The 15085-nt window shown below is 34.7% G+C and overlaps 1 protein-coding gene across 1 annotated transcript; it reads right to left on the reverse strand.

The window, feature by feature from the left end:
- Nucleotides 1-1521: 1521 nt before the first annotated feature.
- LOC105035462 (aspartic proteinase) lies at nt 1522-9667 on the reverse strand. Its single transcript, XM_010911031.4, has 14 exons — nt 9512-9667; nt 7515-7879; nt 7367-7427; nt 6687-6781; nt 6441-6553; nt 6126-6294; nt 5961-6000; nt 5805-5869; nt 4289-4402; nt 4107-4171; nt 3827-3983; nt 3613-3732; nt 2058-2146; nt 1522-1931 (listed from the first exon to the last, which is right to left on the reverse strand). The coding sequence occupies exons 2-14, from the start codon at nt 7863-7865 to the stop codon at nt 1847-1849; spliced, it is 1524 nt and encodes a 507-aa protein (XP_010909333.2). The 5' UTR covers nt 7866-7879; nt 9512-9667; the 3' UTR covers nt 1522-1846.
- Nucleotides 9668-15085: the final 5418 nt, after the last annotated feature.

The raw sequence follows: 15085 nt of genomic DNA on the forward strand, positions 1-15085 counted from the left end.
TTGTGTGTGTGTGTATGTGTGTCTCATGAAAAAATTTGCTCAGGTCGTCTCCTCAAAAAAGTCAGATTGAATGACAAATCGGGTCACACTAAAAGTCGAGCCATGCTCAACTGAAGTTTTTAGAAATTGCTTTCGTTGCAGTAATTGTGTTTTATGGAAGATGTGTTTGGCTGGTGTTAGATGAATGCCTCATATGGCTGTAACGATCCTCTGGCTGAAACTTTTTCTGCTATGCTGGTAGTGTTCCCGCAGAGAATATTAGGTTTATAATTCTCCAGTGGCTCATTTGGGATGTCAGCAGATGGTTCTGGAGTTAGGAAAAGAAACAGAATTATCTATCTGAAATATTATAGATTAGAAACCTTTTTCGTCAATAAAGCATACTCATAGGAAGAGCCATCAATTAACCACTGTCAACAATAGGATTTGCTCCTCTCATTCTGATACGCTCCAGTGGTGATGTTTTCTGATATGCTCCATCATGATACTGGAACCTTATTTTAAGCGAACAACCACGCCATTACTCATGGCATCGATCAAAATCCTTCTGACATGATCCATATCCTAGTTTTTATACTGATCTTGGACGCCAATTCCATTCACATTATTATACTTATCTTAGTATTGCTCAAATTTCACGTTGGCTTGATTTCAGTAACAGCCTTGATGTCAGTTTCTATCCCACTTCCGGTCGCTCCCACGTAGTCGTGTCTAATTGCTCCCTTTTCTTATTTAATATGTTGATTTCAGTCTCAATCTCAATCCTCGAATAAAAGCATATCCTTGATTTCATCTTATGTTGTTCTCAATCTTAACACCATTCCTTTCTCTCCCCAAATCCTCACTTTAAACAAGCTTTTGTTTTGAGTTCTGAATCCGATCTCAACTGAACAACTGGAAATTTAAGTCCAGAGCATAGCGCTGTTTCTAATTTCAGTCTTATTATCTTCCAATATTAAACAATTATTGTCCTAATCCAGTAGATGCCCTTAATAAAGCTGCAAATGAACCAAGCTGCCCTTGAATGGCTCAATCTAAACAGCCTCTGTTGGGCTTAGGAAATAAGCCGAGTTCACATTTCATGAATGCAAAAATAAATAGAAGCTGGGTCCGAGCTTCATAAGAAGCTATTCAGTTAACAAGCAAGCAAAGTTTGAATATTTGTTGCTAAGCTTAGCTCAACTTCAGCAGATCTCGAGCTCGGACACCCCTTTCACACATATAAATGGAGCCTGAGCAACTTGGCTCAGCTTGTCCGCACCCTAGAAGCTTGCACAATAATATACTTGGACCAAGGGAGAAAAGTATTAATCCTGCAATGCGGACGAGCTAGAAATATCTCAAAGTTTATAACCAAATGGGATGGGCATTTCCGACCCGAATTCCCTTAGTGCCACTTGTAGAAACAAAAAACAACCAAAATTAGTTTCAAATAGGAAGCCATATGCAGGTTTTATGATACTAGAATCAAGATTCGTGAGGAAAAAATGAATTTAGATGCTAGACCTGTCATGCGAGCAATTGGATAATGTCGTGTCTTGATATATTGACCCACTTAACTTGCAACTGTTCAAATGTTTCTGAAAACAGGATGGTTGTAGTATGATACCGTGAATCCAATACATACAGCACTGACCTTACAACCACCCTAAAACATATGTATTAGGTACAATCATCAGTACACAAAAGCACCAGTTACCATGATTTTACAAACTAGTAAGTGATCTATGTTCATGAAACTACATACATCCATATGGTATATGCTTTTGATTCCATTAGTTACACACTTGCAGTGAAATCTGCTAAAGCAAATTCATATATTCAAAGCAAGGCATGAAAAGCCTTCTTAAACTGCCTTAGCAAATCCCATTCTTTTATTACCAAAGTCAAACACCGTATGATATGCACCCATGAAAACATCTCCAAGAATCCTGCATGCAAAAGCATTTTCGTTAGAAAAGGCTCAGAATACCCCACACATGCAATTCATGCATTTACATGGTATATTCTCTTGTCGGGGACATCCTCTAATGTGGTAAAAAAATTGCACAGCATACCAGAGGGGACCTCGAGGAGCCGGCATGTCAAATCCCATAAACCCACTTATGCAGACACTTGCATATCCTTGATCAACTTTTAGGACATACTGAAAATTGGAATAAGAAAATGAACAGTTATGATGAATTGAAGATCAAAAGTTTAAGCATTTTTATCAATAATATTCACACGCAGGACTAATATCAGAAGAGCTCACTATTATGTGTTTGTGTGTACTGAGAGAAGAAGAAAGCAATACATTATAAGCCTTAATCCATCTATTTGGATTTTGCAGGTAGACTGTAAGAAAATAAGTAGGTAGCAAGTCGATTGATAGAGAGAGGAAGGACACTTTTTGTGAGTGCAAGGACTATAGCAATACTTCTGAGAGTTATTTCTCATAATAAACACAAAAAGAGTTTACAAAGGTTTAAACTTAAATGGTTCTCCTTCAATGAGTTCTATTGTATTGTTCAGTTCAATAATGACACCAAGCAACCCTGGTAAAATCACTGCAAACTGAAGAGAGAAACCCAAACTGCTAAAGTATCTATTTAACAATATCTGTTGGAGTTGAGACACATCATACCATTCCTATCTTCCTTTACTATATATTGTTCATATAGCTAATCATCAGTAATATCAACTTGAGAGGTTAGTTAACAACAAAATTTGGTCCAATTTTAGCTGCACAAAAGAGCCAGCTGTGACCCAAGTAATAAGCTTCCCGGTCTTCATTGTGAGTAAAAAGGGCGTTGAGCCCAAGCAGGGCTAGAGTGGGGCCTGACAGTAGATGCTCAAGCCTGGCTTGTTAAAAGAATGAGCTTGAAAGAGTTTAACATCAAGCCCAAGATTCTATATTCTTTCTATAAACCCGGAGTGTTCAGGCTTGCTCATTTATCTGTGAAGCTTTAAATGGCATTTGCACTTGGCTCATTTCCTAATGAAATGAGCTCAATCAAGCCTCTCATCAAGCCAAGCCTGAGATGCTCATGAACATCTTTCTTTTGTTTGGAGCCCTAGATATGACCTTGCAAACAATTTCTAGGCAAGAGTTATGCGGAGCACCATTTGATCTGGTAAAAACCATCACCTCACTTTGCTATGAAAAGAAAAAAAATCACACTCTTGAACAGAATCTTTAGAACATGATGGTCAGAATTAACAAAATTATATTGATATCTTTTAGTTTCCAAAGCAAATATGACCTTGACTTTTATAAGCATGTAACAACATTTCCATAAATAGCCTGTTAAGAAGAACAGAATCATTTGCAGAAGAGAGAGAAAAATGACAATTATACATCAACTAAACAACATGAGAAAATGCAAGACAGGTGGATTTATAAGGCATAATTTACACATGAAACCCTTTAGTATCAAGTATTAACAATTGCCACATGTGCTTGTGGCATAAATTATATTTGGGCGTTTTTTTTCTCTTTTGCCACCTCTCAGTACAATTTACAGTTCTCAATATAAAAAGTAAGAAGAGTAATTTCAACATGATGACCAGATCATACAGTAATGATTAATGATATTTGAAGTGATTAAGCCTAATATATTATCTCCTTACCTCTTCTGGAGATAGGCTGAAAGTTTTATTGGCTATTGTAAATGAAATATTTGGCATGCTTGCAATCAAATCACAGCTAACAGTTGATTCTCCATTGGGGCTTGGCAGACGTTCACACAGCTGCAAAGCATTTGAAATATGTTCACTTCTATGTATTTAAAATACTATGGACACTATATTCAAATAAAATGGTACTGTCTATAAAGCAAACTACCTCATTGGCATAGGCCAAAATTCGTTCCTTAGTTTTATTTCCTCTGAGCTGATTTTCAATCCAAACAACAGCCATCTCACAAGCAGTACATAAAAGATCTTGATTAAGAGATAAATCTTCCTCCTTTTGCTTGTCAACCACAGAATCAATGCCAGCACTGCATGGAATTATATTTCTTATTTCAATAGTTATAAATGAAACCAGAGACAATGAACACCTGAATAAAAAATAAAGATAACACAACTATCATGCAACTGGAGAATGATTATGATTCACTAACCTAACATATCGAGCTCCATCAAATATGCACAGACCAACCTTGCTGCACACTTCATCTGGTCGAGTCTGCAGTCATTCAAACACATTCAGATCACAATAAGAAGACAGTGAAAACCCTATAGGAGAAATTATAGTTATCCATACTTTTACTATGATAAAGGAGTAGGAAAACAAAGAACAAACCTGTGCAATTAACAACTCCAGTATCAACTCTCCATACTGTTTAACGACCTCTTTACATTCCATGCTCACAACTCCTTCTGCACCAATGGCGTGATTTATTTGGGCGACTATGGTCTGAAACGATTAAAAGGATCAAATATAAATTTTGATCTATGTTATTTGCAAGGAAATCAACACAGTTAAACAACTGCAGTAATGAATTGCACATCTTGGATGATTTTACCAACAATACCAGCTCTTCTTGCCTCAGTCTGCATTTTGCGAGACGCAGAGTTGGATATTGTGGAACAGCATCAGAAGTATTCAATTAATGGAATCATGTTTTTCGCTAGAGCAAAAGTTTTTAGATAACACATGATGACATCTGAAGCTAACTCACAAGAATTTATAATTAAAAGATATAAAAATTTAAGAAAATTGAAATTCATAACTCCGTAATTATACCACCGTAATACATGATGACAGCAGGTCTTTTTTTTTTTTCCTCCCTATGGGATTCGGTCAAGCCTGCTCGAGCGGCTTTCTGGGTTCTTATAATTATAGGTCTAAGCCAGTCTTATTTAGCTGGTTGTCTGGGCCCAATCCATAAATCCCATACGATTTTGGGCCCATACATGCAAACAGGCCCTAAAGCTAATTGCAATGCTTGCATGAGACTCTAAGGTGAACATTGTAAACAACTCTGTCAATGTTCATACATATAACTAAAGGGGAAAGGAAACCTACAAGCTTATAACTGCCAGGTACCTTATACAGAGAAAGACAATAAGCCCCAGTCCTTAAGAGGGCCCAGTCCTAAACTTTTTCTAATCCCTGCATAAATAATGTTGTTCTATCTTTAATGATAATACAAACCTCTCAATCTCGCCAGCCCTTGGAAGCCCCAAAACAAGAAATAATCCCCAAAACTCTAGAAAAGGCAAAAATATGTATTTCCATAGTATGGATGCTGAAGTGGGCCTCAGCACCAGGCCAAGTGCCCAAGCAGACAGGCCCTTTTAGTATTGTATCATATAAGACACACCATAACACTGTTAACAGGAAAAAGATATAGTGAGTTTGGCATACTCAAACATGAAGTAAAGAGGAACAGAAAGGAAATCATAATAATCATGAGAAAGAAGGAGATACTAGCCAGAAAAACTATAATTTGATCTTGCAGAAAGAGACCATGAATAGACAACTGGAATGTGAAGGCTAAAAATCAGGTGAAATAGCAAACAAAGACAGCATCTTTGCAAAGACAATACCTAGTTGGCATGATTATCCATCACAGCTTTATCTTAAAGCAAGAGAAAAAAGAAATGAGCTCTGCACAACAACCTAGAAATATATCTTCAAGACAAGATTATCCCCGCATAATGCAGTGACTATTGGTGATAACATGGAAATAACCAGGGAAATTAAAGAACTTCTGAGATATCTTGTGAAAGAAGGAAAATATAGCATCTACAAAAGCCAACAAAATCATCTATTGGAAACACTTAATCATTTTTACAAGCTTGAAGGAACATACAGTTGGCCCTGCAAGCAAGGAAGTTCCAGAATCTACAATGGCAGCACAGCCTTCAGCACAATAGCCTACATGACAAAAAGTTTTCGAAGTCTTGTTCAGAAAAATCATGTTCCATGATATGACAGCAGTGCATGTATAAACAGAGGAAAGTATTACCAGTTGATTGGCCATCAATCAGGAAATCTCCCATGTTAAACTGAAAAAAAAAAAGAAAGGGAAAAAAAAGAGGTCATGAGTGAAAATATGTGAGTTGACGCAACTCGCAAGCATATAAAGGGATCTAGGTTCATTCTCTACACAACTTTGTCTGCTTGGGATTACCTGCCAGTATCCCTCACGAGTTACTGGAACATAGGTATGTTCTCCCTTAAAATGTCTTGGATCAACACCTCCAAAAACAATCTCACCCCCATTCGTACTGTCTGCATCTCTATTTAGCCAGAACGAGAATACCTTGTTGTCAATTAAATCCTGCTCAACCATGCTATACCTGTGATGAGATATAAAAGAAAGCCTGAGGTTTGGCAACATCACATAGAACATACCACCGTAATACATATGGATTCAAAGAATGATAAGGTAAAATATTTCAAGGATATAATCCAAGTAAACTAATATAAGGGAGAAATAATATACCAAAGTGGCGGACAACCACCAACAGAAATTTCAGGAAAGCCAAGACCAAGAATGCCATCAAACTTTGCCAAAATAAATGTGAGGCTCGACTCTCGTGTTGTCTCAATGAAAACCTGAAATATGATAAATGTCTCTCGTTCAATATGTGGGACTAAGATCAAACCTACAAAGCATCAATACCTGAAATGGCAGAGTTGAAGGTAATTTAAAATAATTTAAAAACAAAAAAAAAACAAAAAAACTAACTTGATCTTTAATGGTGAGGTCTCCAACTTGTATATGATCTTGGCTAAAGAAACCAGAAATTGCTCCGGAACCATAAGTAATTTCACATGATTCTCCTGTTAAGACAAAAAAAAAAAGATTTAAATGTTGAAGTTTTCATTCTAAAACAAGCAGCAAGGATTGGCCAACAAGGAATCTGGAGAAAGGAGGGACGGGAAAAGCATCAAATGAACCAATGAACCCTGGAACCCTCAAATAGACAACTTTTAACAAATCAGAACATATATGACTAAGAATTAATTTGTGGATATTTTATCTAAAATGTGGTCGTAGATGATTTAAAACTGAAACTAGACACACAAATTCTAGATTAAGCAGGACTTCTAATCTAGCAAGTCAAATTCTAGGAAGCAATATAGTATGCTTAGAAACAGAGATGTGGTGACACCAAACAATCGATTGCATTTAAAAAATCAGCAATGGAAAATGAAAAGTTGTCCAATGAATTCACCATGTTACATTGTATTTGACCAAATGATTGATGTAAACAGGAAGAGCATATAGAGTACTTCTAAAATCCAATCATAACTAAGTATATTTAAAAATAATAATAATAATAAAGCAAGGGCAACTACTTATCAGATCTCATGTAGTTTTCAATAATATCTAGATTCTCATAAATTCAGAACAAGTGGTCATACCATTCTTTGTGTAAGTTGTTGATGAGCTTGCTTTATACCTATGATGGAAGTAACAGGCAATCTGCAAGGATTTACATTTTCGAATTAATGTGTTTCTATCCATTTGCATCAAGAAAGACAACTATATGATGAGAACCTAGAATCTTACAGAAAAGTAGCACTTTGATGATGGGACCCACAAATTGGAACTTCCAGTATCAAATATGACAGTGAAATTTTGTGGAGGTGTGCCAATACCAATCTCTCCAAAGTATTGAGCATCCATATAGTTCTTCAAAGATACTATATCTACATCAGAGTCAGCCAGACTACGATGAAGACCATTCTTTTGCATATGGGTGATCACTTTCCTTGCACTTTTTGCTGCATTGAGGGTTTCAACATCTAAGTGTTTTTTCTTTAGACCAATTCTTAGTAACCCATCGGACGAAGCATGGAGAAGCAAGGAGCATGTCAAAGTCCACAAACAGATATACAACAGAACAAAACTATGCCCCATTTTTAATAAAGCACCTGCAGGAAAACAGCAAAACATGAGTTGCATGCAACTAAGAAATGAGATCTTACATATATGAGATAAAGGATTCAACAAAAGAAAGAAAAGTAGCAACCCACATGCCACAGAAATAGGGAATTGTTGCATTAAAACATCAATAACATGAAAAGTAGAAAAGAGAATCCACTTGATCTTCAAATCAAAAGCAACTTTTGGTGCTATCTGCTGTCATTTATTATGTACTCATTTCTCATTGCTTGAAATGAATCCTGGGGTGCAGCCCATGTCTCAAAATAGAAAATTAGAAGAGAGAAGGAACAAGCTACACAAGATATTTGAAGCTCCAAATTAAGATTAAAAAATTACTGATGCAATCTATTAACAGTCATACATTTAGTCCATGCAAATCTTGACCCACAGGAAGTCTAAGCTAGTCAAGGAAAAGTCGAGAACATTGGAAGACATACTTTAGCAAAAGGAAAAGAAACCATATCAAAAAGAATTAAAAAATATATATATAGTTTTAACAGTGCTAAAAGCCTACCTTGTGTGCAAAATAAGAATAACAGTTATAAAAAAAAAAAGGAAAAAAGCACAATCTAGGAAAATAAAAAATTTTAAAACAGTTCTGAGATATGAGTAATCAAGAAAAATAAGCATATAATAGTGATGTCTCGATCTATGTTAGACTATTTTAGTGACAGGCACAACTTCTAAAGAGACCTTTGAGAATCACAAGGAGCACTAGATCACAAGTAATATTGCTATGTTACCGTCGTTATTATGATATTTATGTAAGGTAAGTAGTTACCCCCATGGCCAAGTATCATCTACCAAGATATCACACTGGCAAGCTAAGAAAGTACATGTGGCTTGAACCGATTATGTGATTGGGGAAAAAAAAAATGGTGTCAAAATCCAAGAAAAGACCATAAAACCTTGAAAAACCTAAAAGTTTACTTAATTATCTAAAAAGGCACATAAAGAAATTCCGCCTGTAGACTGCTATATGGTCATGCGCATAAAAGATCCATATACAAACGACTAGTACAGGAACGGTTTGATGGTTTTCTTAAAATATAAAAATTAAAATGAATAATTTACTCAATTAATTGGATAATATAAATCATCAAAGAACAATAGTGATATTTAAAGGGCCCACCTCAAAGTATCAAGCAGAAATTGAACAAGTACACCAACAAAACCATTACATACAAGATGTGAAAAACTGAAGACTATCCCCATATTTTTTTCGAGAACATAAAAGAAAACATCCACAGGGATCTTAAATCTTCGGACAAGCAATAACGTCTAGAGAACCAAACTACAAGTGATCACATGTTCAAAATTATCACCAGAAAACCACTAAAATAAAAATTTTTCAGAAAAAAGCAATTAGAAAAGAAATAAAGAGAAGAGAAGGTCACAGAGCGTACTTAGCAGAGAGAGTAAGAGATGGAAACACTGAAAAAGAAAGAAACCCCCATATGCTTAGAAACAAAGTCCTCAAATATCCGACTGAGTAATGAAAAAACTTGTGGGTCTGGCTTTATGCCTGACCAAAAATCCCTACATGCTTGGAGAGATACGAGATAAAATCTGAACAAATTATACCAAGAAAAAAGTGGGACAACGTAACAAGATCATACCTTGCTAACTAAGCTTCGGAGAGATGAGAGCCAGAACTGAGGGAAGTGTAAGAAGAGAGGCAAAGGTAACCCAACAATAAAGGGTGGAAAAAGCAACGAGCAGCGAGAAATCCAACCTTATCAGACGTCAGCAGTTGAGACTTAAATGGGCTACGCTAATTATAATAATAATGTTATCTTGACCACGTATGTCGTAAAACGACCGCAAAACAAAATCCTGGGTCTCGGAGAATGGCGAAGCATCACCTGGTGGACCCCACTTCTTTTTTTAATAGGATTCCGGTAGGTCCGAAACGCTCGTCGAACAACTCGGCAGTTCGACGCAGGCTTGGCCGTCGGATAGGCATCTTGCATTCGCACAGCGAGATTAATGGAGACCCAAAAAGGAGGCCGTGAATGCGTCAGTGTGAGAAAGATCTGTCAGCGTCGTATTGCAGCCACTGCTGCTGGCCTCTGCCGTTTGACAAGAATCAAAAGACCCGTCACCCATGAGCCCTCGAAGGTGAGAGTACAGTGTGGAGGCCCAGGCCCCGTATGAATCTGATCGATGGCCCAAGTCCACTTCCAGGATCAGCTGATCATTATTCAGGGCTCCGTCTCTAGAAACATTTCAAATTCCTGTTTAGCAGCATTTCTTATCAATCAATCTTATGGATGTGTCATCACATGATCGAGCAAGTCTAGTTTATCAAACAACCATTATGGATGAAGCACGCGCATCATCCGGTTAATGTGATTATCGACCACTTTTCGCCCCTTTTTATTTTGCATGGACCTCTAAGCGATTTTTGTTTGACATGATATAATATCTACTATAGCAATTGTTGCTGCTAAATATTAAAAATAATGCACAACAATACTAACATTGTGCCTTGGATTTGCAAGGGCAGCATTCTGAGTTGATGAACAACTAAAGAAAATATCAAATAGTGGATTTTGTTCTCACCATATATAATGGTCATCGTAGTGGCTATGAGCCAATTACTGTTCGATGTTAAAACTGCCATTTGTGATGCAACATAACATCCCAAAGCTTTCGTGACAGTTTCTGATCTCTAGTTATGTTTTGGTGCATATCTGGATAAAACAACATGCACTTATTTCGCTGGACCACACCAAACTTGAGCAAATTATGGTTCGTAAAACTTTCTAATTCTTTTGATAGCATGTGGAGAAAAGGTCCTTTTCTCTTCACTAACGCACCGACAAGATGAGATGTTACGTGGACCTAAAATGTGCCCAAAAAAAAGGTGTAAAATGAGTTTTGATGTGTTGGCTTGGAAAATATCTCCAAGATTAATCTATAAACAAAGTTACATTAGGAGCTTTTTGGAACCTTGCAATTGAAGATGGCGGTACATGCAAGTGAGTTGCTTGCAACTAGAATTACTCCCATTTGGTTTGATGTGGCAGCAACTGCAGTAATTATAATTTTTCTATTTGGTTGAATGCAGTGCAAAAGATGCTGTCATCCTACCCATGAGGTGGTCAATTCATCATGCAACCTCTTGAGATATGATCAGTATTTTATTTTTAAATACTACATCATTACTTATTATTATAATCAAAATAATGATCATTATTTACTCAAATCTACTAAATTATGATTGTAGATGATAAAATATTTATTATTAATATTATTATTTTTTATTAAAAAATAATAGATGATAATAAAAAAATGTAATGTTATGTGGTTAAATCCCTACAGCCCTAATAAAAAATATTTTTTGCTAGCTCACATGGAGAGTTAAAAGAGAATATCCTTTATTGGATGGACAATGAAAAATGTTAACCCTATGACCCTGAGTGGTTGTTGGCAACAGTGGATGGGTGACAGAGAGGGTGGTGGTGAAAAATTCTTTATTTTCCGAACCAACCTATGGTTCGACCTCGAACCGCACTGATTACCTTTCTATTTTTCATGAGAGCAACTGAGGTTTAAAGAAACATAAACAAATGGCTCGCTAAGGAATAGAGGTAGCTCAGACCTAAACGGCCATACTTAGCACGGAACGTGGATAAACGGGAGGTAGCCCAGAAGTAAACGGCCATGCTCACTGGGAACGTGGATAAATGAGTTGGGCCTGGCCCGGCCCGTTAAGCAAGACCCTCTCGGCAAGGTCCAAGGCACGTATATATACAGGCCATGTCAAGCCCGTCAGGCCTGTTTTCGATTTTTTTATTTAATATTAATTTTTTAAAAATAAGATTTTTAGGTTAATGTTTATTTTTTTAAGTTTGAGAATTTATTATTGATTAATTGAAATATTAAAGACTAAATAGTAAGTGATATGAAACATATTGTGAATTAAAAAAATCAATAATTGAAAAGAAGGAGGTCGTTAGTTATTCAAGTTAGTTATTTAAGTTTCATAATTTATTATTATTTTAATTAAATATATATATATATAATATTATGAAAAAATATCTCTAAATTTTTATTAAGAATTGAATTACTTGTTATTCGAATTACAGAGAATGTAAAAATTCAAAAAAAAATATTTAAAAAAATGCATCATAATTTTTATTCATACTAAAAAATGAAATTTGATATGTTTACAAATTACAATTATTGAAATCCTGTCTTGATAAGAGATATTGTAGATTCGTTGATAGCAGTTGTGTTCATATTGTCTTCAAAATTTGTTAATTGTCCGCTAACGATTTTAAGTCGGCTCTCCATATCTTGCCAATCTTTGAAGTAGATACATATCTTTACAGATTCTTTATTGATTTTACTTCTCTTCTTGTCTAAAACTCATCCACCGATGCTGAATGCAAACTCTAAAATGATGGTAGATATTTGCATGGCCAGGATGTCTCATGCCATAGTAGCAAGCATCGAAAAGATATTTTGCTGCAACTTCTATCATTACAGCATGTCAAAATTATCCAGATGATTGAAATTGAGGGCAGCGGTGATGTCGTTGGTGAGATAAAAATTTAATTTCAACAATAAAGATGATAAAGATGAACTATCACTTGATTGCCGTTGCCATTGGACTATCTGCTACAATACATTGTGCTTCCCACTGCTACTTGTGCTTGATTGTTTGGAGACGATTATGCCAGTTTTATTGCCTCCAAACCTGACATCATACAAACTACACATGGCATGCAAATAATGTTCAACTGCCTCTTTATCACTAATTGAATTGGTTAGCATGTATTGGTGATGTTCATCAAGTAAATAAAGAATACCAGTTAATTTAATTCTAGGATCAAAAATAGCAATAATAGAGTGTATGATACTTAACCTAAGCCAATATTCTCGCCACTTGGCATCGAACTAGTGGGGCTAAAGTTTCATCATTTCTATATATAGAAAATTTTTCAACAATCTGAATAATATATGTCAAAAATTTATAAAAAGTGGGATGATATAAATCAGAGAAAAAAATTATTATGTTAAAAAATATTTCTAACAGATATTATAAAATTTTGGTAACACACTAATCCTCAAAAGGTATTTGAGAATTTACAAAAATTTTTATCCACTCAGAATATTCAAATGCATCACTTAATATAAGATATGTAGAATTTCACTTATGCACAACATCAAGTTTAAATTTTTTATATATCTTATCGTGAGAGTTGCATAGTTGCTTGAAATCTTATTTTCTCGAAGGAAAATACTGGTGAATTAGATGGCATTCCTAATTTGAGTGATCAAGCGATTTAAAATACCTAATCTATCTTGCACACATAGGTTAAGCATATATCATAGACATCTAATATGTAAACAATCACCATCCAAAATTAAATTTAATAATTGTTTCATTAAAGAAACACCAGCAGTATTATTAGATGTATTATCAAAAGCAATGGATAATATCTTATTTTGAATGCCATAATATATTGTAGTTGCCTTTATAGCATTTGAAATTATAGGTGCAATATGTAAAAGTTTAAATAGCTTAAAACTCAAAATTATTTTATTCATATTCCATTCATTATCTATAAAATGTATAGTGCAACAAATATAACTAGAACATCGATAGTTAGCAATCCAGATAACACAGGTCATTGACACTTTACCATCTAAGAATCCTAATAATTTTTGAAATCCAACTCTCATTTCAATATATTGCTTCATTGCTTATCTATGAATTATTTTCCTACTAATTCATCTATATCTAGGTTGTAGACTCTGTTGGATATATCGCTATAATTTTTTTGACTCGGCTCTTATAAATATTTTTTTCTTTGTGAATTATTTACCTAGCAAGCTCTCTACGTTGTATTTCTTGACTATATTGCCAATAACTAAAACTACCCCCAACTAAATTCAAGTGGGCTTAGATTTTTGCATCATGTATCCTATATTGTTCTATATGGTGTTTCAAGTGGCTAGTGCCACTAGATGATTTAGGGATCAGGATAGCTTTATATTTTTTGCAAACCATTGTAGGTTCATCTTAGGCATTGCTAGATTGATTAAAATCTCTCCATATCTCATTAGTTTTCTTTCTAATCTTATAGACATAAGCACTAGTGATTTTGTGAGGAGTATTCGTCTCTTCATTGGGGGTCATACTAGAGGTGCTATCATAACAAGATCTATTTTACTAATAACTAGAAGCGAAAATAGAAATATTAAGTTGAGAAGTATGTACCCTTCACCGAAGATAGAGGATGAGAGCATTTGGTAGTTGACACTAGTAGTTTGATCCTTCAACTTCGAGATAATTCAAGCATACTTGAGCAAAATTGATTATAAGTAAGCAAGTAAATAGGAAGAGTTTGTAGAGAAAAAAAAATTGAGAGTAAGAGAGGATTAAGAGAATGAATTGGTGTGGTAGAAATGGTGAGATCGAACCCTTATTTAGATTGTTAGAAACTATTGTGCTTCCTAAAATATCCTTATAAACTAGTCGTTTATGATCATTGGTAAAGGTATATTGATCTTTTGGTAATTCTTTTATCAAAAAATTATGTCAATTGCCAAATGGCCTCACTACCCACAAATATTGCTATTATATGGTTGTTTGGGGGTGGGGGTGTAAAAGTGACATTTTTCTAAAATTTTATTGTTAAAATAAAAAAAATTACCATTATACTATGAATGCTCGTTATTGTTCATTACTGGCTATGCTAGGTACTAAGGTTTTATTTGAGAAAATGGAATGAAAATAGGGTCGAAATTTTAAAACTCATTTACACAGCGAGAGAAGAAGAAAAAAAAAAAGAAAGAAAAGATAAAGAAAAAAATGAAAGGAAAAAAAAATTAAAAGAAACAAAGGAAAAGAAAAGAAAAAAAGAGGAAGAAAAAAATAGAAAAAATGAAAGAAAAAAATAAAAAATAAAAAAAAAAGAAAAAAAAAAAAAAAAAAAAAAAAAAAAAAATTAGAGGAGATAGATGGAGGATATCTATCGATTGGATCGTCTATTTTTCATGTGCATATGGAAGCACAATGCGGTGTACAGAGATTCTCCAATTGGAAGATAAGAATTGTATGATCTTATTTTTAAAAAAATATTATATATAATTTTTTTTTAATTCATATAAATTATATATTTTTGACTTATAATTAATATGAGATTAAAAATATTTTCTCCATCTAAACCACATCC

The sequence above is a fragment of the Elaeis guineensis genome, chromosome 1, assembly GCF_000442705.2.
Source record: "Elaeis guineensis isolate ETL-2024a chromosome 1, EG11, whole genome shotgun sequence".
Lineage (NCBI taxonomy): Eukaryota > Viridiplantae > Streptophyta > Magnoliopsida > Arecales > Arecaceae > Elaeis > Elaeis guineensis.